A 24,387-nucleotide genomic window follows, 5' to 3' on the forward strand; every position below is an offset into this window, starting at 1 on the left:
CCCAATTCATCCTTTATGTCTCAAAAAGCACACAATGCGACTGAGACAGGGTACCATATATGAAATGTTAACTGTAATTGTTAATTTTTAAAATTTCTTAGCTGATGATGGGTAGAATGTTGTTAATCATTTGTCATCTTATTTTTGATCCCTTTTTTGTTGTGGTAAAACATATATAACATAAAGCCGTTTAAGTCACTTTTAAGTATACAAGTTCAGTGGCGTTAAGCATATTCACATTGTTGTACAATCACCAAAATCCATTTCCAGAATTTTTTCATCTTCCCAAACTGAAACTCCATACCCATTAAACACTAACTCCCCATTCCCCTTGCCCCCCCCAAGTCCCTGGCAATCACCCCACTACTTTCTATGTCTATGAATTTGACTATTCTAGGTGCCTCATATATTAATAAGTGGAGTCATACAGTATTTGTTGTTTTCTAACTGGCTTATTTCACTTGGCATAATGTTCTCAGTTTCATCCATGTTGTAACATGTGTCAGAATTTCCTTCCTTTTTCAGGGTGAATAATATTACATTATATGGGTACACCACCGTTTGCTTATCCATTCATCCATTGATGGACACTTGAATTGCTTCCACCTTTTGCCTACTGTGAAGAATGCTGCTATGAACATGGGTGTACAGATATCTGTTCAAGTTCCTTCTTGATCCCTTTTTATATATCTTCATTAAAACATTATTTTGAAATATAAAACATGTTAAAAGAAACACATCACTTATTAGCAGTCCTCAGGCATCATCTAATAAGGTTGGGAGGATGTGATTGACACCTAGAGTTCACAATTCAATCCAATTTACCATGAATGGTTTTATCCCACACCCATTGAAATAAACATGGAGATGATATGAAAAAGCCTTTGGGGGTAAGATTCTAAAATACGCTGAGCTGAATGTAAAGCGAACGACATCTCACCCCCCAGCCAATCCTGTGCAGTCACACTGAGGAAAGAACCCACACTGCTTGCTGTGCAGTGGGTGAGAATGGGTGGTTTATCAAAGGTAGAAACACTGTTTTAACTTCATTATTCAACAAAATCACCATGGAGCTTTCTCAGCAAAGAGCCGGAATCTTCTAAAGCTCTCCAGAAGTTTCTGACAGGTCATGTGGGAACCTGGTTCGTTCAGCAAATGTTTGCTGGTTGTAGAGCGAGAAAGGGCTGGAGACAGTATGAGAATGGATCCCAATAGACCTTCCGGGGATCCTGGAAAAAGGATTTGCAAAGAGAAGAGTAGGATCCTTATGCTTTTCAAGCTTCCAAAAGGCTTAATTGTCAAAATGAGGCTACACATGTTAAAATGCTTTGCAGGACTACATACAAATAGTACCATGACTCTAATCTGAAGAACTAGTTATGTGCTAATGAAGATACAGGAATTTGTCACCCAAAGGGACAAAAACTTTTAGAAAGGGTTCCTGGTTTAAAAAATACTGTAAACTTCTCAATCAACCCTTCAATCTGCAGATGAAGAAACAGATGCTTCCAATGGGTGAAATGACCTCCCCAAGATGGCTACTGGCTGGTAGAGCTGAGATTTATATGTATGTCGCATGAGTCCTCAAACGAAGGTCTCTGAATTATCCTGGGCCAAAGTATGAAGGAGAAAAAGGAACATAAATGGTTTTCCAGCCTCAACCAACTTACAGTCAAGTTCTAAGCCACTGAAAACGGACAGGATATTTGTCAACTGCTATCAAGTGTTGCTGGTTACCGAGGCCTGACTGCCTCTGGGTTTCTAAGGATTAAAAGGGATGCCTGCCATTCAGGCCTGTGTGGTTTTGCTTTGTTGTTTTGTTTTGTTTTGTTGTTTTGTTTTGTTTCAGTACAAAGCTGACACTCGTCAGCTCTAATAAATGATCACTTTCCATTTCCACTTCAACTTGGGCTTTTGATAGAATGAGTTCATATATCAATATGAATAGATCGATACAGTTCATAATTTATGAAGATGTGGAAGGAGGGAGAAATTGATCCTGTGGAACCACCCAACCGATGCTTGCTTCTCTTCCTCTCTTCCTTCTTGCTGCCCAGGTTTGGTCATTTTTAAATTTATTAACACCTCCACCTGGGAGGACAGCAGGGATTGAGAAAAGTGAAACAGCATCCTACATAAGCCTTTCTAATAAAAGATTTATAGTTAAACTGCAGAATGGTTTCTGTGGGGCATCCCTGGATTTCAATGATCCATGTTATTCCTGTCAAGCCTGCACAGTGCAAATAAGAGCTAATGACACAGGCGTAATATACGCACATATATACATGTACTTGTTCCAGAATGGGATGGGGCTTAAAGAGTAAGGCATCACAGAAAGAGAGATGGAGAGAGAGCCTGGGGGAGAGGGAAGAAAGAAAGGAAAGAGGGAAAGAGGCTTTTAAACATGACTGTGAATTTTACATGAATTCTGTGAGGGGTCAGAGTTCTAGGGTCAAAGCTTAGGAGATGCGTGTGAAGTATTTTTTAAGTGTAAATATATGTACAAAATAGAATCAGAACTTCCATTCCTGGCTCGTCTTGGTTTACTTGTCCCTGTCGATACGGTATCAGACATATCAGAAACTCGGTCACTTTTACTCTTTGTGTCTAACTTCAAGGGTCTTACCTTTCATCTCAAAGTCAAAACTAAACGACCAAGGAAGCTAATTTCTTCTAAAGAAACGACTCCCAGTGATTTTATCAAACAGTTGCTTTAAAGCTTTTTAAAGCTCAAACATAAAACAACTGGTACCATTTCTCCCTAAACAACTTTTTTAAAAAGATAACTATTAACAATGTTTGTGGGGGGTTTTTTTGGTTTGGGTTTTTTTTTTCTCTTCAATCTGTCAAATACCATGGCCTACAAAAGGGTTAAAAGAAATAAGGGGGACACTCAATAGCAAAACATTCTAGAAATCTGATTTTCCTTTGCAAGGAATGACAATAATGAAGAATCTATCCAAGTTGGCCCTGGGGACAGAGGAAACGGAGGGGAAGGAAGCAAGAGAGAGTGAGGGGGAGGGAGCAGAGGTCTCCCTGCTCCAGAGTTCCAGCATCTTCAACCAGCAAACCAGAGGTAGATTTTACTTAAACTGAAATCTGAAAACACAATACTAATCACTGGTAATTCAAAATACTGGGTTCCTGACAAGCAAAATTAACACCCAATCAATCACATGATCTAACCATCTCTTTTGATTAATACCTTCACTTTTCTCTCCCTGGCTCTGACTATGGTGATGATGAACACTCAAATATTAGAGAGGGAGAAGCCCGGGAAGGAAGGAAAGGCTGTCTGGCCCATGTACGCCAACAAAAAGGGAAGAGCCGATAGACTGTTGTATGTAAAATAAATTGAACTCTATATATCTTCACTTAGAAAACCTTGGGGAAGAGTATGAAATCAAATACAGATTAAAATGATCACAAACTCTAAACCTGCCCTTGTCCTGGATATACTCTCCCACTCATCTCATGTTATACCAGGAAATATGAAACCTTCAGGAGCCTTCACGCAAACACAGTTACCCTTATAACTTAATTCTACTTCCAGTCTTGTTACTCAAGATCTGGTTCAAATTTCCTCCTTCGGAAATGTAGTTTGCTTTCTCGCTCTCTACTAATGGCCCATTATCAGGCCTAGAGCTAGATTCAGTACTTACTGTCATGATCCACTCAATAAGTCTCCTCTCTCCCTTAGCACACAGCAACCAAAGTCAATTTCTCTGAATCACAGAATTTCAGCAGCTTCTCCTTAAATATATAACTAAATAAGTTTGTTCTCCCTCTGGTAGTTTTCCTTTTGGCAACTTGTTCTTCAAGAGGTTCAGGGTGTTTGAGTACAAGTACGTACTTCCATCCAATAACTAAAGTTGGTTCCAAGGTGAATACAATGTGGCTTCTTCCTTCCAGGAGCTTACAATCTAGTAAAGAAAATCAAAATCTAAACATGTGTGCACACCCACGCATGCAAGAGTGTGCACATACACACACACGCACACACACACACACACCCCCCAGAAGTGTATTAATAGAATGAAATGCAGTTACAAGTGTCCAAAAATAATCATTTAAGATCAGCCATTCACTAAGGTTTCTCACACTATTAAGTAATACTGTATTACTGTGCCTGTAATACTGTAATACTTCTATTACTGCATACATTTTTGTGAGACAAAGGTAGCAAAAGACGGACCTTCTACGTCTGCCTTTATTGGTGACTTAGGTAAGTCATTTTTCACTTCTTCCCACCTCAGTTTCCTTATATTTAAAATGGACTGATAATGATGCTTCTCTGATCATCCTTCACCGGGTTATTCTAAGAGGTGAAAGTCTTCCAGTCTCTCTCTCATAAACTATAAAGTTCTACCCAAGTTAAGGAATTTTTGTTAATAAAATGTTTTTTATTCAAACAGAACATTTTGTAATTTCCATTCCTCCACCTTCTGAAAGCTAGTGACTGATAAGTACTAACAATTCTCCTAGCACTAAAGGGGAACATTTTTAATTAACAAGAGCATTCCACAAAAAAGGCCTATTGTAACAGAAATATCCAAAAGTTAAATTCTTCTGTGGATCAGCAATAGGAAAAACAATATGGGGGGGGGGGGGAATCCTACTTACAAAAGCCAACAATAACCACAATCTGTGTAAGAGTAACATAAGGAATAATAATAAGCAGGACTGCACAAATAAAACCAAAATTGACTTGACTAAACAGAGTAAGATCCTACATTCCTGGATCACTAGAATTAGCTCTTCAGAATTCAGGAGGGAATATATGTTTTCATTTGGTGATATATTTGTAAGATTTGGTTCACTGCAGTGTTTGAGTGGGAGGGGCTAGGGGGAGAAAGGTTTTCACTTACACACTGGTGTATAAAGACAGTTTGAATGACACAATACAAAACTTTTAAAACTTTTAAACAAATGTTGGGAAAATGTTGATTCTTTCTAAATTAACTTATAATTTAATGTAATTCAAATCCAAATTCCAATGGAATTTTTTTAAAACTTGATAATATGATTTTAGAACAAGTGATAATAGCTGAAACATTTTTGAAAGTAAAGAGTGATAATAAAAAGGACAAAAGCCATACTATATATTCAAATGTATTATAAAGCCACAATAGTTAACTACATTGATACAAGAATGGTGAGACAAGTTAATGACACAGAATTGAAAGTCCAGAAAAAAATGCACTTATATAATAACATTAAATGATAAACGTTCAAATATACGGTGATGGAAGGAGAACTGACTCTGGATGGTGAATAAACAATGCAATTTATAGATGATGTAATACAGAATTGTACACCTGAAATCTATGTAACTTTACTAACAATTGTCACCCCAATAAACTTTAATTAAAAAAAAAAGATAAACGAGGTATCACAGATTAATGGGGGAAGGACTGGATTATTCAACAAATGGTCCAGGAAAAAATAAATTTGCATACTACCTTCATACTATACATCAAAATTCCATGTAGATTAAAAATTAGAAGTAAAAAAACATGAAGCCAGTACAAAGGATAAGAAAAATTAGGTAAGAATTTATTCAGAGAAATCACAAAAGAAAAACATCAATATAAAAATCTGCATAAAAATGTACTATCTCTGTACTTCAAATCAACTGTAAACAAAATGAAAAGCCAACAAGCTGGGAAGCACAATTTGCCACAAATGACAAAGGAATAATACACTAATCAGTAAGAAAAATATAAAGATCTCAATATAAGAGCAAAGACTATGAACAAATGACAAGAAAATATGTTCAAGCATTCTATTAATCTAAGACAGTCAAGCTTAAAACACTAATAAGTACTCTCCCCACTTCCGGTAGTGGTGCAAATTGATGCAAGCCTCCAAGAAATCAATTTGATAATAATAACTTAAAGTCCCACATAATATATACATGCTTTTCTCCAGTAGTTTCACGTCTAAGAATCTTTCCTAAAGAAATCATCAGAGCTGCAGATAAAGATTTATGAGCAAAAATAGCCAATGCAGAGTTACTGACAATGGCAAGAAAAATTAGAACCATAAATGGATTCTTTCCTTTCCAGCAAAGGCTCTATGAAGCACAGAATTCAGAATATAAAAGGGTCTGGCTTTTGATCTACAGGGAATCTCATTTTTTTCTCTCAAGAAATGAACAATAGAATGCCACAGTCAGTTCTCTACCCTTCTCAAATCGATTATCTAATATTTAGGTCATCCCCAGCAAAACAGTGTCTTTTTGATCCCTCAGACTCACTATCTCCTAGGCAACTGATTGAATGACGAAAAATATAAAGCTTCACCGAGAAATATATAATTTTAAAGACTTGAATAAATGGAATGTCATATCTTGTCCCTCAGCTGAGAGGAGGTAGTGGTATGGGATGTAAAAGAGAACGAGACAGACAGACAGACACAGCCAGACACTGCATTTTCACACCAATTTGTCTGGTAATCTTTTTTTTTAACAACTTTATTGAGATAACTTACATACCATAAAATTCACCCATTTTAAGTCTACAATGAACGGTTTTTATATATTGACAGAATTATACAATCATCACAACTATCTAATTTTAGAACATTTCCATCACCCCCAAAAGAAACCTCATGCCCCTTAGCGGTCCCTTTCCATTGCCACACCCAGTTCTGGGCAAATGCTAATCACTTTCTGTCTCCAGGGATTTGTATATTCTGGACATTTCATAATAAATGGAATCATACAATACGTGATTTTTTGTGTCTGGCTTCTTTCATTTAGCATAACATTTTCAAGGCCCACCCATGTTGTAGCATGTATTGGTACTTCATTCCTTTTTATTGTCAAATAATAGTCCATTGTATGAATAAACCACATTGTGTTCATCTATTCATCAGCTGATGGACATTTGGATTGTTTCCATTTTGGGCTATTATGAATCATACTGCTATGAACATTCATGTACAAATTTGTATGTGGACATATGTTTTCATTTCTCTTGGGTGTGGAATGCTGGTTCATATGGTAACTCTATTCTGAACAGTTTGAGGAAACGCCGCACTGTTTTCCAAAGCAGCTGCATACACTGTTATACATTCCCACTAGCAGTGTATATATTGTTCATAGCATTCCCTTACAATCCTTTTCATTTTTCTAAGATCAGTAGTGATGTTCCTTTTTAAATTCCTCATATTAGTAGTTCATATCTTCTCTCCTTTTTTTCTTGATCAGTGTAGCTAAAGTTTATCAATTTTCTTGACTATTTTTTTTTTTATTAAATTTATTGGGGTGACAATTGTTAGTAAAAGAACCAACTTTTGGCTTCATTGATTTTTCTGTATTGTTTTTCTATTCTCTATTTCTCTTATTTCCATTCTACTCTTTATTATTTCCTTCTTTCTGTTTGCTTTGAGTTTAGACTGCCCTTCCTTTTCTAGCTTCTTAAGGCAAAAATTTCGGCCACTGACAAACCCACTTCTAAGTATATATCCAAAGGAAATGAAATCACTATCTCAAAGAGATAGCTGTACGCCCATGTTCACTGCAGCATTATTTGCAATAGTCAATAAATAGGAATCACTTAAGTGTCCATCAACAGAGGAATGGATAAAGAAATTGTCACACACACACACACACACACACACACACACACAGAGGAATATTACTCAGCCATAAAAAAGGAAATCTTGCCATTGCAACAATATAAACGAACCTTGAGGGCATTATGCTAAGTGAAATAAGTCAGACAGAGAAAAACAAATATTTTATCTTCTCAGGACCACAACTGAAAACAACTAGTAATTATGTGAGGTGAAAGATGTGTTAATTCACCTTATTGTGGTAATCATTTCACAATATACTCGTATACATGTATCAAGTCATCACACTGTACACCTTAAGTTTACACAATGTAACGTATCAGTTATATTTCAATAAAGCTGAAAAAAAGAGAAAATTAGGGTATTGATTTGAGATGTTTTCTTTTTGAATATAGGCACTTGCAGCTATAAATTTCATTCTAAGCACTGCTTTAGCTGCATGTGGTAAATTTTTGAATGTTGTGTTTTCATTTTCACTCATTTCAGAGTATTTCAAACTTTCCCTTGTGGATTCTTCTTTAACCCACTGGTTACTTAGGAGTACGTTGCTTGATTTCAATATATTTGTGAATTTCCTAAATTTCCTTCTGTTGATGATTTCAAATGTAATTCCACTGTGGTTGGAGAACATACTTGGTATACTTTTAATCCTTTTAAATTTATTGAGACTTCTTTTATGGCTCAGCATACGGTCTGCCCTGGAGAATGCTCCATGTGCATCTGATCACTGGTTGTTTCATAAAAACAACACCTGATTATTATTTTACATAAATCTGTAACTTCTTCCCAGCACTCTGGGGTCTTACTAGCAGTTTACCACTTTTGGTAACAACTGCTACTGTGTTCAGTGAGTGACTCCCCTCCCTATTTCATTCTATGACCACCCTCTTCCCCCAAACTTATTCTCTTTCCTCATTTTAATCCTCACAATTTCCCAGAGGGAATTGACCAGAGTCGTCTCCTTATTTTAAAGATGGAAAAACCAAGTGTGAGACTTGCCTCAAGTCCCACAGAAACTTTGGGGGTGCCACAGAAGTGGGGTCTGGGATCTGCCGACACCATTCTTCTTGCAACAAGGCTCTGCTGCCACTGAGCCTTTTCAGGCCTCCAGAGAAACACAAATGGAATGAGTAGTCCAGGCCCCCTCAAATGAGCTTCCTCACGCATGCACACACACAGGAACTTTCTGGCTGTTCTCTTTTTCCCTTCCTGACTGGGAACCGATAGGGCGGCCCACCTGGCATTGCAGCAGGGCCCCTGTCAGCGTAACCACGGGTTAGGCAGCTGTGCCATAAAATGTCCTTGTTGTTCAGGCCACAACAGTCCCAGGGTCTCACAAAAACAAAAAGCCATGAGTCCAAAGACTAAGCTAAAGCTTCAGGTGGCATCAGGGATACCAGGCTGTGATGATAGACTAGTAGGTATAATTCAGAAGGCCCCTTTTCCAGGGCTTTCTACAAGTGAAGACAGCTGTTGTCCCAATACGATACCTCTAGTTAACTTACCAGCTCTCTACCCACAATGATCTCCTTTTGGAAAGGAGGATCCCCTGTCAGTCCCCCAGATCAGAGGGGTGTCCTTCCAGGTAAGCCGGGCAGAGGCTCCATGTCCTGTTGCCTGGCATGTTGATGAGTGGGTCCTGGCATCAGGCCAAAGGCTGAGCCACCATCAGGGACCTCAGGAATTGTAGGACCCAGAACTCTAAAATGGCAGGCTGTGTGGGTTTTCCTCACACCCCACATGGGGGCTCATCACCTGCACTCAAAATGGCAGCCTGTTTCACTAATAACAGGAGGAGAGTGAACAAAATCTCTTCTTTAGGTACATTCAGGGTTTTTATGGTATCAAAAAGAGCTAAGATTCCTCGTCTCTCGATTGAAGCAGACAGAGAAAGCAATGGGACTGCTTTGACTATGTGGGACTGCTGCTTTGTTACCATGATGAAATTTGCCCCAGAAATCCCAGGTTCCATCCTGACCCAAGTCCCAGGTAGTCCTGCCCTTGCCACTCACTAGGTCACTTTTCCTGCCAAAGCCCCACCCAGCGACGCAACTCTTAGACACAAGGATCCAAGAAACGATCGAGGGGGAAATCCCTTTCAGCTTGTCACTTGAAAAACTACCAAGAGGACTTGCTTTCCAGTTTTAGATTCAGGGAATGTTCTCTTAGCATCATCAAACTTGTGTTTCCGCGGCCACAGGCTTCGGAAGCATCATCAGTTATTTCTTGCCGTGCCAGTACCACCATCTGCGCTCACTCACCCTAACATTCCCTGTGCAAGCGACAATCTGAAGATGATCTCAGGAATGCTAGGAAGCATCTTGCCCTGCATTTTAAAGCCCAGCACATCCCAAAGCAGAGTCCTAACTAGTGTTCAATAAAATGTGGTTTGGTGATCAAAGATAAGCAGGTTTCTTACCATAGGACATCTGAGAGCCCATAATATGCTCATGTGCTTGTCAGTCCCTAAAAGGGTGTCAGTGCGCGCAGCTGTAGCTGAAATTTATTTGTCCAGAGAGCCAATTTTCGCACCTTCTTTGTCTCCTCTCTCTCTCTCTCCATCCCTCTTTTGTGGGATATTTTGCAGGGCTATAATTCCGTGCAACACACATTGAGACACGCTGGCCTGGTTTCTATTTGAGTGTGCCACACTTGTTGCACGGTCTCCTCTCTAGTAGATGAAAATATACAATCACATCCCTTTTAGAACATGCCTTCTACAGACAACTTTGGGCACACAGAGGTCCGACTCAGGACTGGGGAAAATAAGCACAGCATACAATGGGGCAGTGTGGTTGAATGCAGCTCTGTTCTGGGAGCCTGGTGTATTGTATAGAGCTTGTACAATTCCAGCATTCTGCACCACGTGAATCATAAACTCCTCTGTACCATGAGAAAACTTCAGTCATTCCCAATTACATGGACTCTCTGACTTTTGAAAGGTACCTAAGGCTTCACGCCAGCAATATAAAAAAACAAAATAAGTCAGATTTACAAAGAGGTTATGCACTAGGCACAGTGTGTGGAACTCTAAATGCTTTTGCCCATAGAAGCAAAGTCATAAGTGGTGATTAAGTTTCCAGATTAACCCTCAGTGTAGCTAAGACAAGGCACATCTGCAATGCCATCAACTAACAAAACCCCAAAAGCAATGAAATGAAAGAAGAAACATTTTTATTTATCAAGAATACTTAGGCTCGGTGGTATACCCACAGAGGGGCAGAGGGGGCAGCAGCCGCCCAAGCAAGAAGGGGCTTCCTGTGGAGAACTGACAAATGATAATTAAGCCAACAAGGTCAGTTAGCTTTTTATCTCACCATCTGCTGACAACTGAAAACAGCATCAGTAATAAAATATTGCTCCTTTGAGTAAAACTGGGTTCAACAAGAAAGGAAGAAGTACTGTTGACCTTTGAACAACGGGGGATTAGGGGCGCCGACCTCCCACATAGCTGAAAATCCACATATACCTACATAGTTAAGAGTACTTGAACCTATTAAGGAGGAGACTTTGGCTCATCTACAGGGATTTTTAGTGTAATTCTTCATTGTGTCCAAATTAGTATCTACACCTAGAGTCATGCCTGCAGGAGTCCCTTTTTATGCTTATCAACAATGATCCTGGTCTGTGGAGGTATAACAAATGGAACAAAGATGGGGAAACAGATTCTATGAGTTCAATGAGCAAATATTAGAAGAGAAAGGGAAGGAGCTGAAGAGAACATATGTGTTATAATAGTCAACAGATGGAAACAATCTAAGTGTCCATTGTTGCATGAATGAATAAAGATGATATGGCGCATACACACAATGGAATATTACTCAGCCATTTAGAAAGATGAATATTACTATTTGCAACAACATCGATGGATCTTGAAAGTATCATGCTACGTGAAATAAGACAGAAAAGAAACAAAAACTGTATGATGTCACTCATATGTGGAATATGAAACAAAAAATAACAAATGACCTAACAAAACAAAACTCATAGACACAGACAACAGAATGGTGGTTACCAAAGGGGAAGGGGGCTGGGAGGAAAATGAATTGGGTTAAAGGAGTCAGATATATGGTAATGGAAGAAACTAGACTTTTGGTGGTGAGCAGATACTGAATAATAATGTACAACTGAAATCTATATAATGTTATTAAACAATGTTACCTCAATAATTTTTCAAACAAACAATTTGGTTTAAAAAAGACAACATGTGTAATATGAAAAGCTGTGGGTCTGTGAAATGGAATTGCATGAATTGAGAACACTAAGTCAGAAGAACCAAAGGCATCTTGCACAAGGTTCCCTCAGGGAGAAAGAAAAGGTGGGGAGGAGGAGGCATTTCATAGAAGAGCCACCAGGTGGAGCCACCACCAGAAAACGACTTTGTGGATCGTCCTTTGGGTGAACTTGGATGGAAACCCAGCAGGGGTGCAGTGGAAGTCAAAATCAACGATTGTTAAACAAAAACTCATAGACACAGACAACAGTTTAGTGGTTACCATAGGGTAAGGGGGGTGGGAGGTGGGAGATGAAGGTAAGGGGGATCAAATATATGGTGATGGAAGGAGAACTCTCTGGGTGGTGAACACACAATAGGATTTATAGATGACGTATTACAGAATTGTACACCTGAAATCTATATAACTTTACTAACAATTGTCACCCCAATAAATTTTTAAAAATCAACGATTGTTCTATAGGACGGTCATTACTCTAGTGTTAATGCGTTAGAACCAGGATGCAGAGATTGGAAGTTGATAAATGTAATAGAAGGAAAATTCTAAAAACCAATTTTGTCAGTGACCCACACATAAAAATATATAGAAAATGTACAATAGCAACACCCCTCCAGAATGGCTTTTTCCACCCATTTCACCACCACCCATAATTTGAACCAAATTATTTATTTAGGTACAAGAGACAGAACTACTTAGATAAAATGAACAAGGGCAACATACTCTAACACCAATTACTGGTCCTTACACAGGCTCCCAAGGGAACTTGTACAGAAAAGCAACGAGGAATCAGTTACTTCAAATGACCTCTCTATGGTCCCTTTACTCTCAAACCTTCATGAATGAAGCCCCACTGGGGAAAAAAGACTATAAATGCATATATAGATACATTCACACAGACGTTTATATTATTGAATGAATATATATTATATCCATTCGTATTCACTTCCAGGTTTCCATCTTTATTTTCATTTCCCCATGGGAAATATCAACTCACTTTATAGCCAAGAGCTTCCACAAAACAGTTAATGCCTTCTCTTACCTCTTACTCTTCTATCTATCCATAAAAGCCAGCAATTCAGATAAAATCGACAAGTGATTTGGAAACTTGAAGAAAAATCTGACCCAATACTCTACACTTTCAGATTCCTAGTTCACTGGGAGGTAATTGACATTTGTTTTCCCAAAAGGAAATTTGAAATGAAAAAAGTCTTGTTTCTATAAACAAATCCCCAGATCTGACATCTACCTTAACCAACAAAGCACCGTTAACATTTACTTCATTAAAGACACTTTTCCCATCCTTTGTTTACAGTTTCGTTTCAAACAAAGAGCCAACAGCCTATCAAAATCCAAGCCACTCCCTCTGAGCCAGCACAAGAGTTCCCTGCCAGCATAGGCACATTTGCACAAGCACACGCGCGCGCACACGCACACACACGCACACACTCATGTTCTAACAAACAAGCCAACAGATACCTCGAGAATATTATTCTGAGTAGCCAAGTAAATGCTAAAGATATGAAAGTTCGAAAACAATGTTTCCCCCTCAGCAGAAGCAAGGGAAGAAAGTCGCTATGGGCAAATGTGTTTAGGGACTGGAACGACTAGTGCTGAAACTGTAAGGGAAAGAAAGATAAACATTAGGTAAAATTCTTCTGACAGCTACAGGCAGCAGACCAAAATGAAGAGCCCTTCCGTGCGGCAAACACTAGGCCCATATTAATGTTGAAGGGCACACGTGTGTCAGCCATCCACACACCACATGAGCTCTGAAGAATTTCTACCCTAACTTTTAAAGCAACAGTGTGTCACCAGAGGCAGAGCAGCTGTTGATCCCTCTGTTAGGGAAAACTTTGGACTTCAACCTGTCTGAAGGATGAAACACAGGAGACGTGAGCCTACAGAGCAATGTTCCACAAAGTCATATCCACATACCGACTCAGAGAGCAACCCTCCCCCACCTCAACTAGACTCTCATCTCAGAGCATGAGGGCTAGACCTGTCATAAATCACATCATTTAAACCATCAGATCTTGCAGCATTAATCTCTAGAAGGGGCAGTAAAATGCAAATGCATAACAAACCTTAAATAAAGATGGTAAAAGCAGTTTATCTTTCAGAAGGCAAATGCCAAAACAGCAGAGCAACTTAAAAAGATGATTATAAAACACAGTTTATATCAGGAGAGCATAATAATAATAATAATAATAGCAAAGAATAATAAATGTGCAAAATATAATAGAGACTTACCAAATACTGAATTCATGATAAACTGGAAATAGAAACAAGGACATATAAAGCCAACCAGAAACCCACGGAGTGGCTTCACATTCAGAATGACAGAAGTAAATAAGAGACATAACCCCATCTTGCCAGAAAAAAGATATAAGAAATGTGCAGCACTTTCTCAGCATTCCCCAAGTGACACAACAGACTGGAACCGCTTGTGGGCAGCACTGGATGGTATTTTTCTAGTCTTTCTATCCGCCCCAACACTAAGCTCAGGAGCAGGCCCATAGCAGGCACGCAGGGAATAATGTGCTATTGGATGTTCGTTCATTAGTATCCACCCAAAAGTGAGGAAGGAACGGTGTGCAAAATTACAGGCAGCAGGAGGGGTTCAGCAAGAGGTAGCTTCCCTGTGGGATCTGCTAAAGGGGCAAAAACTGGGAAACTAGAACCCTGAAATAGAAACTGGTCCTTACATAGGCCAACAAGGTAATGAATACGGCCTACAGACTCAACCTATCGCATGGATAAAGTTGGCCCAGAAACCCTGCTAAGGATGAAAGCAAATCATTTCTTACTTCATTTTAATTCAAGTAGAAAAGAGTCTATATTCAAATGGACTAAATCCTCCTTGCTCATTTGCAAGCATGTATTTAGCATGTTTGCTGTTAACTGTTAAAATGTCTATTTGTTCAATTTTGCTCTTAAGCTCAAGGTTTAAATGTTTTTTGTGTGTTTTTTTAAATTCCTCCATATAGCAATGTTCCAATTTAGAAGGGCCCATTATTCTCCTATAGAGCTTTAATGATAAAAGAAACAAAATAATAAATCATTCTCAGAAGGAAACAGACAACTCTCTTCTGTCTGGTTCATGAGAATGACATTTGGCTCCAAGAAAAGTTTTCAGATTTTCTAGCTGCAATCTGTCAACATTCTGGAGTCTAGGATAACTTTAGGATATACAACATCAATGCTGCAAGTTGAAATGAAAAATGACTTCTTACTCCTTGGGAAAGGCTTGTTTTAAACAGGAAGCTCCCTCACTGGGACTCAGGTAAAGGCCAGAGGAGTGGCCAGGGATGGGGCAGCCACAACTGCCCTTATAGTCCTGTGACTGGAAAGTATAACTGGCGCTGTCAAGCCATCTGCAGGACCTGAGTGCGCTCTCTCTCTCAATTTCAGTCACATCTTTTTCTCAAATGAAAAGCCCATGGAGTCATTCCAGTACCTCCCTAAATCAACTCTAGAAATTTGCAAAGGTTAAAGCTGAAAACTGAAACTAATCAGTCCCCAAAGTGATGTTTCCACGGTCCTGGCCTTTCTCAGGGCTATGAGTAGCTTCCTTCAAAGCCAGGGTATCTTTTGACCTTATGCGGGTGCCTGGGGAGGGCGAGCTCATCCCACACTGTGAGGTACTACGCTGCATTAGCCACTGCCACAAAATGAGGCATGTCCCCAAAGGCAAAAACGTTACTGGACGAAATTGGGCAAAGTTCTTTAATTAAGTCTATCTCAAGTTCAGGACCCAATGAAGTGGTTCAATCTCAGACTCATAGAAATAGACTGGGATCTTTATTAAACCAATGCTAAATAAGCCTGTATCAAATGATAAGGCCCATGTAAAGTAAATCATCATCTCATCTTTGATAAAGAAAAAGGACTTGTGTGAACTCTATTAAATTCTCACAGGGTCCAAGGCTGAATCACAAGGTGGACTCATATACTGTAAGAAATCAAAGCAGGCTGTTACTAAACTCTGAAAGCAACTTGACTTTCCTCCGTAACAACAGCAATAGACAAAAACCTCCAAGAGATTCCTAGGGACAAAGCTTGGAAACAAAGGGAGGGAGGAGACTTCGGTCATTTACAATAACTCATAAAACTCAAAAAATTGGTTGGAAGGAAGTATTTACAAGTAACTAGAATCGTCCCACAGATTTAGCCTCTGATCCTTGTTTTAAGGGGAAAAAAGTGGTTTTTCATTGATTTGGGGTGGGAAAAAATGTAGCTTTTGAGCTCAGCACAATGAACTATTTATCTGGCCTGACTAGGCCAATCAATCCGCTTGCTGTTTTCGTATAAGGAGTAGTAGGATCCTGTTAGTCTTGATGGGTGGGGGCAGGGCCAAAGACGGCACTGGCCCTGGTACAAATACACAATGCTTCCCTTCAATTGGAAATTTATGTTGGGCCCAGGTGACTTGGGGGTCAGTGTGACGCCTGGGACAGAATGAGGATGGTTTGTGATGTGTTTCATATTTACAGAATGCCCCCATGTGCTAAGGTCTCAGAGCCACTGGCAGATTCATTATATAAAATAACTAATAAGAGTAAACGGTTGGTCAGAATCAGGCTGCAGGCTTTAGGTGGAGGCTGGAAAAAGGAATGTAAGTCAGTAAGCCACCCCTTTTAATGACATTTTTTGGTTAATGAAAAATTCCATAGGGGACCTCAAAGGCTAGATTTTTAGTTGTAAAGCGACAATTAGCTGAAAAGTTCGATTCCTTCGTTGATTTAAAGTTCTCAGGTAACTGTACCAAACTCATCCAGATAATTACCTTAATTCTTTAACTTAATTAATCCCTTATCTTGTTCAATTTAATTAATTACCTTAATTCTCTTATTTACTTTACAAAAGCAGGGCTGGCAGCGAGGCCTTGCCTCTGACCAACTGATGCAATTGCTCAGCGCACTGCCCAAGAAACCTCAGGAGGAACGGAGGGCTCTGGGTAGCAAGGGAGGCTGGGAGAAATGCAGAAAGAATCACTGAAGTCGAGCTCTCCAAATCTGATGAGGGCAGGCCTCAGGCGTTCTAGAATGTATTTGCAAGAAATGCAGGAGACACTTCTGGGGACAACTAGAGTTTTATAGCAAAGTATGGTTAATTCTTAAAATGGGAAATCCCCTGCTTTGGTAGGATGGGACTTAAAAGAAGAAGAAAAACAAGAAAACAAAGAAAAATCCTATAGCTGCTAACCAGCATGGGCCTTCAGCCAATATTTAATCTGAGTAATTCAAAAAAAGGAAATGTAACCCAGGGCAGCTGGAGGGGGTAGAGGAAGAAGCAGGAAGGAAGAGAGACACAAAGCTAATGTCTCAAGCACGATGATCAATGGACAGTTCATTGGACAAATTCTTACGCTGTCTAAATTCTATGAAAGATTGGCTGTTCTTCCCCGTGGTTATGTAAACTTGCCTTCTTTTTGCTTTTTAATGGAATGCTTCGCTAATACATTTCCTGCTCCTGCTTTTGAACAGCTCTAAATTTCTCTTCAAGGAAGTAATAAGCCCATGAAAAGCCTGCAGCTGACGCTAACCTACCGCGGGTACACTCGGTGTGGCCCTAGTTGATCCACGGTGAAGGTAGGCAAAAACCCAGGGAATCTAGTGTGACCACAGTCTAAAATTGAGTCAAGTCCTCTCTGCAATCTTATATTCTCTCTCCCATTATTTCAAGCAGCAATGTCACAAAAGGGAGACATGAGAGAGAACAAAACTCCAACAAGCTGATAGCTGAAAATCAGCCTTGAGGTCTCAAAAGAGGGAAACGAGAAGTTACAGGTCCCTTGGTTAGATGGATGTATGAGCTGAGAGAGACACAAGGTCTGTGTTCGGGAGCTCAGCAGTTAAAGACCCTGCTAAAGCCTGCCCTTAAAAAGAGTGCATGGCCAGATACGCTCAGTTCAGTCTGTACCTTCCATCCATAAAAGTAGACATGAAAGCAAAAGCTAAAGCCCTAGAAAAATCATCATTTACAAATTTAGTCTACTTTCCCATTGTCAAGAAATATTATTAGTTCCCTTTATTATAGTTATTATCGTTACCTGGTGTGTGTGTGTGTGTGTGTGTCTCCAAAATTTACACCAGGGGGAAAAAAAACCCGAAAGGGCAAATGCCAGTCAATTTCTCAGCAATTTAAAATTTGACACAGTTCACCCAGAAGTTTCCAGTTAGGGTTTGTGTGTGGGGAGTGGGCTCTTCTTTCTTTCCATACCTCTCTTATTGGTTCTTAGAATTGTTTCAGAAGACAGCAAAGCATTTCCACTGGACACTTCGTGCATGGGCTTTTCTGGAGCTTTGCTGGAGAGAGGGTCTTTCTTCATCTCTTTCTTTATTTCCTAGGAGGAATAAACGGAAAACGAGATTGTAGTTTGAAATTTTAAAATGCCTCTTTGACTATTTTATGCTTCAGTTTTCTGGAAATCAACTATAATGACCTCAACCAAGTATATATAACATGATGTTTTAAAAACATCACTTCCTATATTTTTTGTAACTTGTTTTCCTTACATTGATTAGAGAAGTGCCTGGTCCTATACCATGAAATGATGTCCAGTGTGGTGATGTGACCTTATGGGACCGTGGCCATTTGAAGCGGCCATAAAAAGCATGAGGGATACATAATGGCCACTGCACAGCTCTAAGTGACAGTCTAGTCTACTTTCTGAACAATGACAGGCTTTGACCAAGCAGAGTCACCCCTTAATAGCATTCTGGTTTCCTTCCTTCCCAACAGGCATTTAGAGAAGTATATTCCCAATCACCATTGCGCTCACATTATGCTAAACCCCAAAAAAGATATTTCAGTTCATTTACAGTCATCAAGTTCCTCTGGCTTTTCTAACTCTTGACAAAATATATACATAAGAATAAAAAGCTGAAATAGAGATTATCATTCTAGGTGAGGGGTTAGCAAACTCCTGCCTACCACCTGTTTTTATAAACAAAGTTTCATTACAGCAAAACCACCTTCATTCATTTAAGTATTTTATACAGCTGCTTGGATGCTATACAGCAGAGTTGAGTAGTTGGAAGAGAGATCAAAGCCTAAAATACTCGGCCCTTTACAGAAAAAGTTTGCTCTAGGTGGTCTCATATCAAAGTTCCACTACGATACAGATTTTTAAAACCTGAGGGCTGATCGATTATTTTGAATGACCTTAATAATGTATATACTTATTTTCAAAAGCACTAGTAGCCCTAAATGATAGCAAATCACAAACTACAGGTCTGGAGCGGGAGGTTTCTGGGCTTGTGTGAACCCATGATCGCAATGACTTGGGGAAAAGAAAGCTAAAAGGCTAGACCCAAAACATGGCAGAGTGGCAGGAAAGGCTCAAAGAGGAGAGCTATGATCTTTAGAAAGAACAAGGAGCAAGACATGGGGAGGGGCTCCTTCTATGGAATGAACATGAAGATGGCAAATTAGGCAGGGGACCACAACGCAGCCTGGGCAGAGGCGAAAAGGAAACAACAAAAGCTTGTCAAAACATAGCCACGGCCTGACAGCTTCCTACGCACCAGAGTTACCGTAGTCAATTCCCGAATTGCTGGATTGCTGGCTCAGTTAACAACAGCCTCGCCCGCCCTCCCTCCCTCCCTCACCAGAGCCCCACCGGAAACCAGCAACTGCGGCTGATGTTTTGCTGGGTAGAGCTTCAGCGGGTGTCCCAGGCCAACACAGCACAAAGCTGTGTGCACGCATGTGTCTGCAGACGGACTCCCACCTCAGCAGCCCTGGCACCTGCTAGAACAGCAGTTGCTGAGGGTTTCTGCAGCTTCACAGGCAGATGGCATCAGGGGACAATGTGCAAACATTGCCCGCCTGAGCCGCATGACAGGATGCCTTCTTAGTGGTGGCTGCCAGCCTATGGCTCTAGAAGTAAAGCAAACAAGCCACCATGGGGGCTCATTCCCCAACGGTTGCTTCTTTGGGGGTAGAACAGTTGCTGAAACCTCACTTTCCATTGCAGTTTGGATATGACTGTGCACACAAAAATTTCCTATCTGGACACAACACAATGCAGTGATGCAACATGCAGTGTTGTCAAGGAGTAATGCAGAGAAATTCAGTGGGTTGTGGGCAACATGGCAAGCATTTGCTATGCACTAGCAGTAACTGCTAGTGGCATGTTTGAAAGACTGGGGTGCTCAGTGGAGATTGCTTCAGAAGCCATGATTGCCAAGAATGCTTGGACCCCAGGCTTGCGAGCAGCACCCCATGAGCTTGGAAGGACTGATGTGAGCAAGCAGGTGTTTCAGGGCTGAGGAACCAGCAGTGGGAGCGGGGTTTGTTCATAAATCCCACATTCCATTGTCCCCACAATGACTGTTTACATTTGCCGGATAGAGAAGCCTAACGATGACCAAATTTCTTAAGTTAGTTGCTTCTTAGATGGAAGCAGGGAAGAGTCAAAAGTTAAAGTGTGCCCTGCATTTTTCCGGAGACACCAACCAGACACATGGGCGAGGCAGTGCATTGTAAAGGCTCTCCACCTGCACGACTGCCAGGTACCCCAGGCTCCACCCAACCCCGATATCTTCCCTCCAACCTGCCCCTTCTCCACGGAGACGGAGCTGTCTTGCTTGACAGCCCATCATCTATTCACTTACCCGAGCTGGAAAACTCAGTGTTAACCCCCATATCTAATCAATCACACGGTTGGAGCCTATCTACTTCCTCAATCTGTTTCTCTCCATTCCTCCCAAACGGCCTGAAACACATGAATACCAGGCAAAGAACTTGAATAGACATTTATCCAAAGAAGATATACAAGTGGCCAGTAATCATATGACAAGGTGCTCAACATCATTAGCCATTAGAGAAACGCGAATTAAAATCATAATGAGATACCCCTTCATACTAAGATGGCTAGAATTTTTTTTTTTAAAAAAGGAAAACATATAAAACTGCTAACAACAAAAGAACAAAACAAACAAAGAAAGAAACAAAAACTCATAGACACAGACAATAGTTTAGTGGTTACCAGAGGGTAAGGTGGGTGGGAGGTGGGGGGTGGTAGATGAGGGTAAACGGGATCCAATATATGGTGATGGAAGGAGAACTGACTCTGGATGGTGAACACACAATGGGATTTATAGATGATGTATTACAGAATTGTACACCTGAAATCTATGTAACTTTACCAACAATTGTCACCCCAATAAACTTTAATTGACAAAAAAGAAAGAAAGCAAGTGTTAATGAGGATGTGGAGAATTGGAACCCTTGTACACTGCTGGTGCGAATGAAAAAATAGTATAACCGCTGTAGAAAACAGTGTGGAGGCTCCTCAAAAGGTGAAATACAGAACTACCATATGACCCAGCAATTCCACTCCTAGGTACATACCCTAAAGAATTGCAAGCAGGAGCTCAAACAGATACTTGTATGCTAACACTTCCTGTAGCATAATTCACGATAACCAGAGGGTGGAAACAACCTAAGTGTCCATCAGCAGATGAATGGATAAACAATCTGTGGTATATACATACAAGTGAATATTATTCAGCATTAAAAAGAAATAAAGTTTTGACACATGCTACAACATGAATGAGCCTAGAAAACATTATGTTAAGTGAAAGAAACATTATGTTAAGTTGACACAAAAGGACAAACACTGTATGATTTCACTTATATGAGGCACCTAGAACAGTCAAATTCATAGACACAGAAAGCAGACTGGAGGTTACCAGGGAGTGGGGGGGGGGGTATAGGAGTTAATGTTTAATGGTTATAGAGTTTCGGTTTGGAGTGATGAGAAAGTTTTGGAAACACATAGTGACAATGGTTGTACAAGATTGTGAATATAATTAATGCCACAGAATTGTATATTTTAAGTGGGTAAAATAGCAAATTTTAGGTTATGTATATTTTACCACAATAAAAATACACAGGAATACCAGCTAGCATTTGCGTGCTGACCATGTGCCAAGGCCTGCTCTAAGAGCTCCACCTGGATTGTAACTGGTAACCTACACAACAGCTCTATTCCCAGATGAACACACCAAGACAGGGAGAGCTAAGGAAACCTGCTTGAGGCAAACAAGCAAGAACCAGAATTGGAATCCCACCCATGGAGCTTCAGAGCTCATCTGTGAGCCACTCTGTCCCCGAGTCCCACCTGGGTGAGAATGTCTCTTTGCCTCCAGGCTCTCCCATGCCAGGTCAGCCTCTGCACTGCCTGCCACAAGGGACACTTACCTAAAACAAATGTCTGCTCTTGTCACCTCCCTACTGAAATCCTCCAGTTACTTCCAAAAGACCACAGGACAAGCGCTTTCACTGAGAACTTTTCAAATTGCACAGCAAGCCCCAAGTCTCTGTGTGCTCCACTCTGATTCAAACTATGTGACATGCACACTGACCCCATGGTACCAATGTCCATGCAAATGAAAGCTGGGGAGTACACTTCTTGAACAACACCTTGACATTCACAGATGTCTGGTGTCAGGGACTCCCATTGGGAGGCTGTAAAAATAGGTGATGACGCTGGCAATGACACAACCTTACACTGGGAAAGGCTTATATAAACTAAACTGTTTTAGCAGATATTTTTTCATGTGCTCCTCACAATAACACTGCTATCGTTACTGAAAAAACAAACCCTGAGTTTTCCAGACTGACATATTTTTGCATGCAAGAATCATGAGACCCAGTAAGAAAGGCCGCTAGACCAGCCGAAGGCCACAAAGCTAGTAAGGGGCGGAGCGGGCTATGAGACCCAACTCTGGGCCTTGTGGGCAGAGCTCTCCTGCTACACTTCACCTCCCAGGAAGAACTGATGTCATCACTACAGCAGGGAGACTCGAAATCATCCGACCCGTAGAGCCAGTGGGAATCTTCACTGTCTTCCATGCCTAAAGAATGCCATGTACTGCTTTATCCATAAGCCCGTGAGTATTGAGGCCCAAATCCTCGAAGTCCCTTATCAACTGCATAGAAAAGTTCTTTGCTGCAGAGAGGATGGACTTGGCACTGGAGTAACTCCTGTTTCCAGCTGTCAGCATCCATGCACCTGGAGCTCTCCGAGGTTCTGATCCAGGTGGTGGAACCCCGGATTTCCTGGGTCTGAGTGTTCCTAGCCCCCAACCCTGAAGCTCAGCTTTCTGACCTCGAGGCCTATATTTTTAACCATTTGTTAAGAACCTGGATCCTACTCTGCCAGTGGTAGGGGCCACCCCCTGGACCAGATTTGTGGGCCACAGGGTCTTATAGAAATTCATACAGGCCCACATATATAAAGAAGCAATGATTGCACTTGCTTAAAGACACAACAGAATAGTCAGGTATTGGCAAACCTCTTTAGTAGATAAAGGAAACCCAGCTTCTCTTTATCTCAAATTGGATGCCTGAACAATGGAGACTCAGCATGCACAGTAAAATGAAGGCCATCAGTTAGATACCGATGCTGCAACAACACTCGAGCTGTGTCACAAGGACCACGTGAGTAAAGGGAGAGACCTCACACCATTCCTGCTTCCCCAAGCACTACGCTGATCAGAGCCAAAGATGGCTCACCCACATCTGGAGGCCAAAAAGTCTCAACAATGTCACTCTAGCAAAAATTCTCTGTGAACCATTTAGCAGCCTGCAAACAGCAGGCTCACTAGGCAAATGCATAATTTGTATGCAACTGGGAGCTAACCTAGCAGAGTCTACTTTCTCGTAAGTGGAGTTGCCAGGATGTGGCTGGCTGATGAGCCAAGTCGTCTACTTTTCTCCTCTCCCTCCCCATCCATTACATAGTATACAGGTGCTGGGGATTTGGCTGGGTTCAACCTTCATGACTTTCAATTCATCAAAATATCACATAGTAAAATACCAACGAAGGTCCGCTTTGGGGGCCCGTTCATCCTCTCATCCTTTATGTCTTCCACCAACCTGGACACAACCTAAGACACAGGCTTCACGGCAAATGGAAAGAATGATGCTTTGAGTTTAAAAAAAAAAAAATAGCCCAGAAGTAGTCCTGGCATCATCATTCATTAGGTGGGTGAGCTTGGGGGCAATACTGAAAGCCTCTAAGCAGTTCTTTTGTCATCTGTAAAAGAAGTTGAATGCTAAATGTGCTGGCCCCATCACAGATGCATCTTCAGAATCAAACAGTGAATTGGACAGTAGTAGGAAAAATGATTATTTATTGTCATTATTAATGTCATCATTAAATAGCAAATGCTATAAAAAGAACTACACTTAACAACACAGATAAACTTCAGTCAGGATGTTGAGTGAAAGCCAGACCCAAAAGATCACATACTGTAGGATTCCATGTACGTGAAGTTTATCAACAGGCAGAACTAATCAATAGTGAGAGATCTCCAAACAGCAGCTACCCTGGGGAAGGTACTGGCTGCAAGAGAGCCTGCTGGGAGAATGAAAATGTGCTATAATTTGGTCTGTGTGATGGCTGCACAGGTGTATATAAATACACCTAAAATTAATTAAACTGTATTTCTAAGATCTCTGCACTTCACTATATGCTATTTCAATTTAAAAGTACAACATAAACACTTAAACCAGAAGAAGACAGATTCTTTTAAATTGAAATGTACTCATATTT

General features: G+C 40.5%; 1 protein-coding gene across 7 annotated transcripts in view; it reads right to left on the bottom strand.

The window, feature by feature from the left end:
• Positions 1-24,387, bottom strand: part of SH3KBP1 (SH3 domain containing kinase binding protein 1) — a 321,649-nt gene that overhangs the window by 184,965 nt on the left and 112,297 nt on the right. For all 7 annotated transcript variants that reach the window (XM_019755429.3, XM_074323349.2, XM_019755427.3 and 4 more), the window contains one exon: positions 18,039-18,162. In XM_019755429.3, the coding sequence (XP_019610988.3) occupies positions 18,039-18,162 (124 nt within the window). The remainder of the gene's footprint in view (positions 1-18,038; positions 18,163-24,387) is intronic.

The sequence above is a fragment of the Rhinolophus sinicus genome, chromosome 18, assembly GCF_057876585.1.
Source record: "Rhinolophus sinicus isolate RSI-liver-muscle chromosome 18, RSI-T2T, whole genome shotgun sequence".
NCBI classification, from domain to species: Eukaryota; Metazoa; Chordata; class Mammalia; order Chiroptera; family Rhinolophidae; genus Rhinolophus; species Rhinolophus sinicus.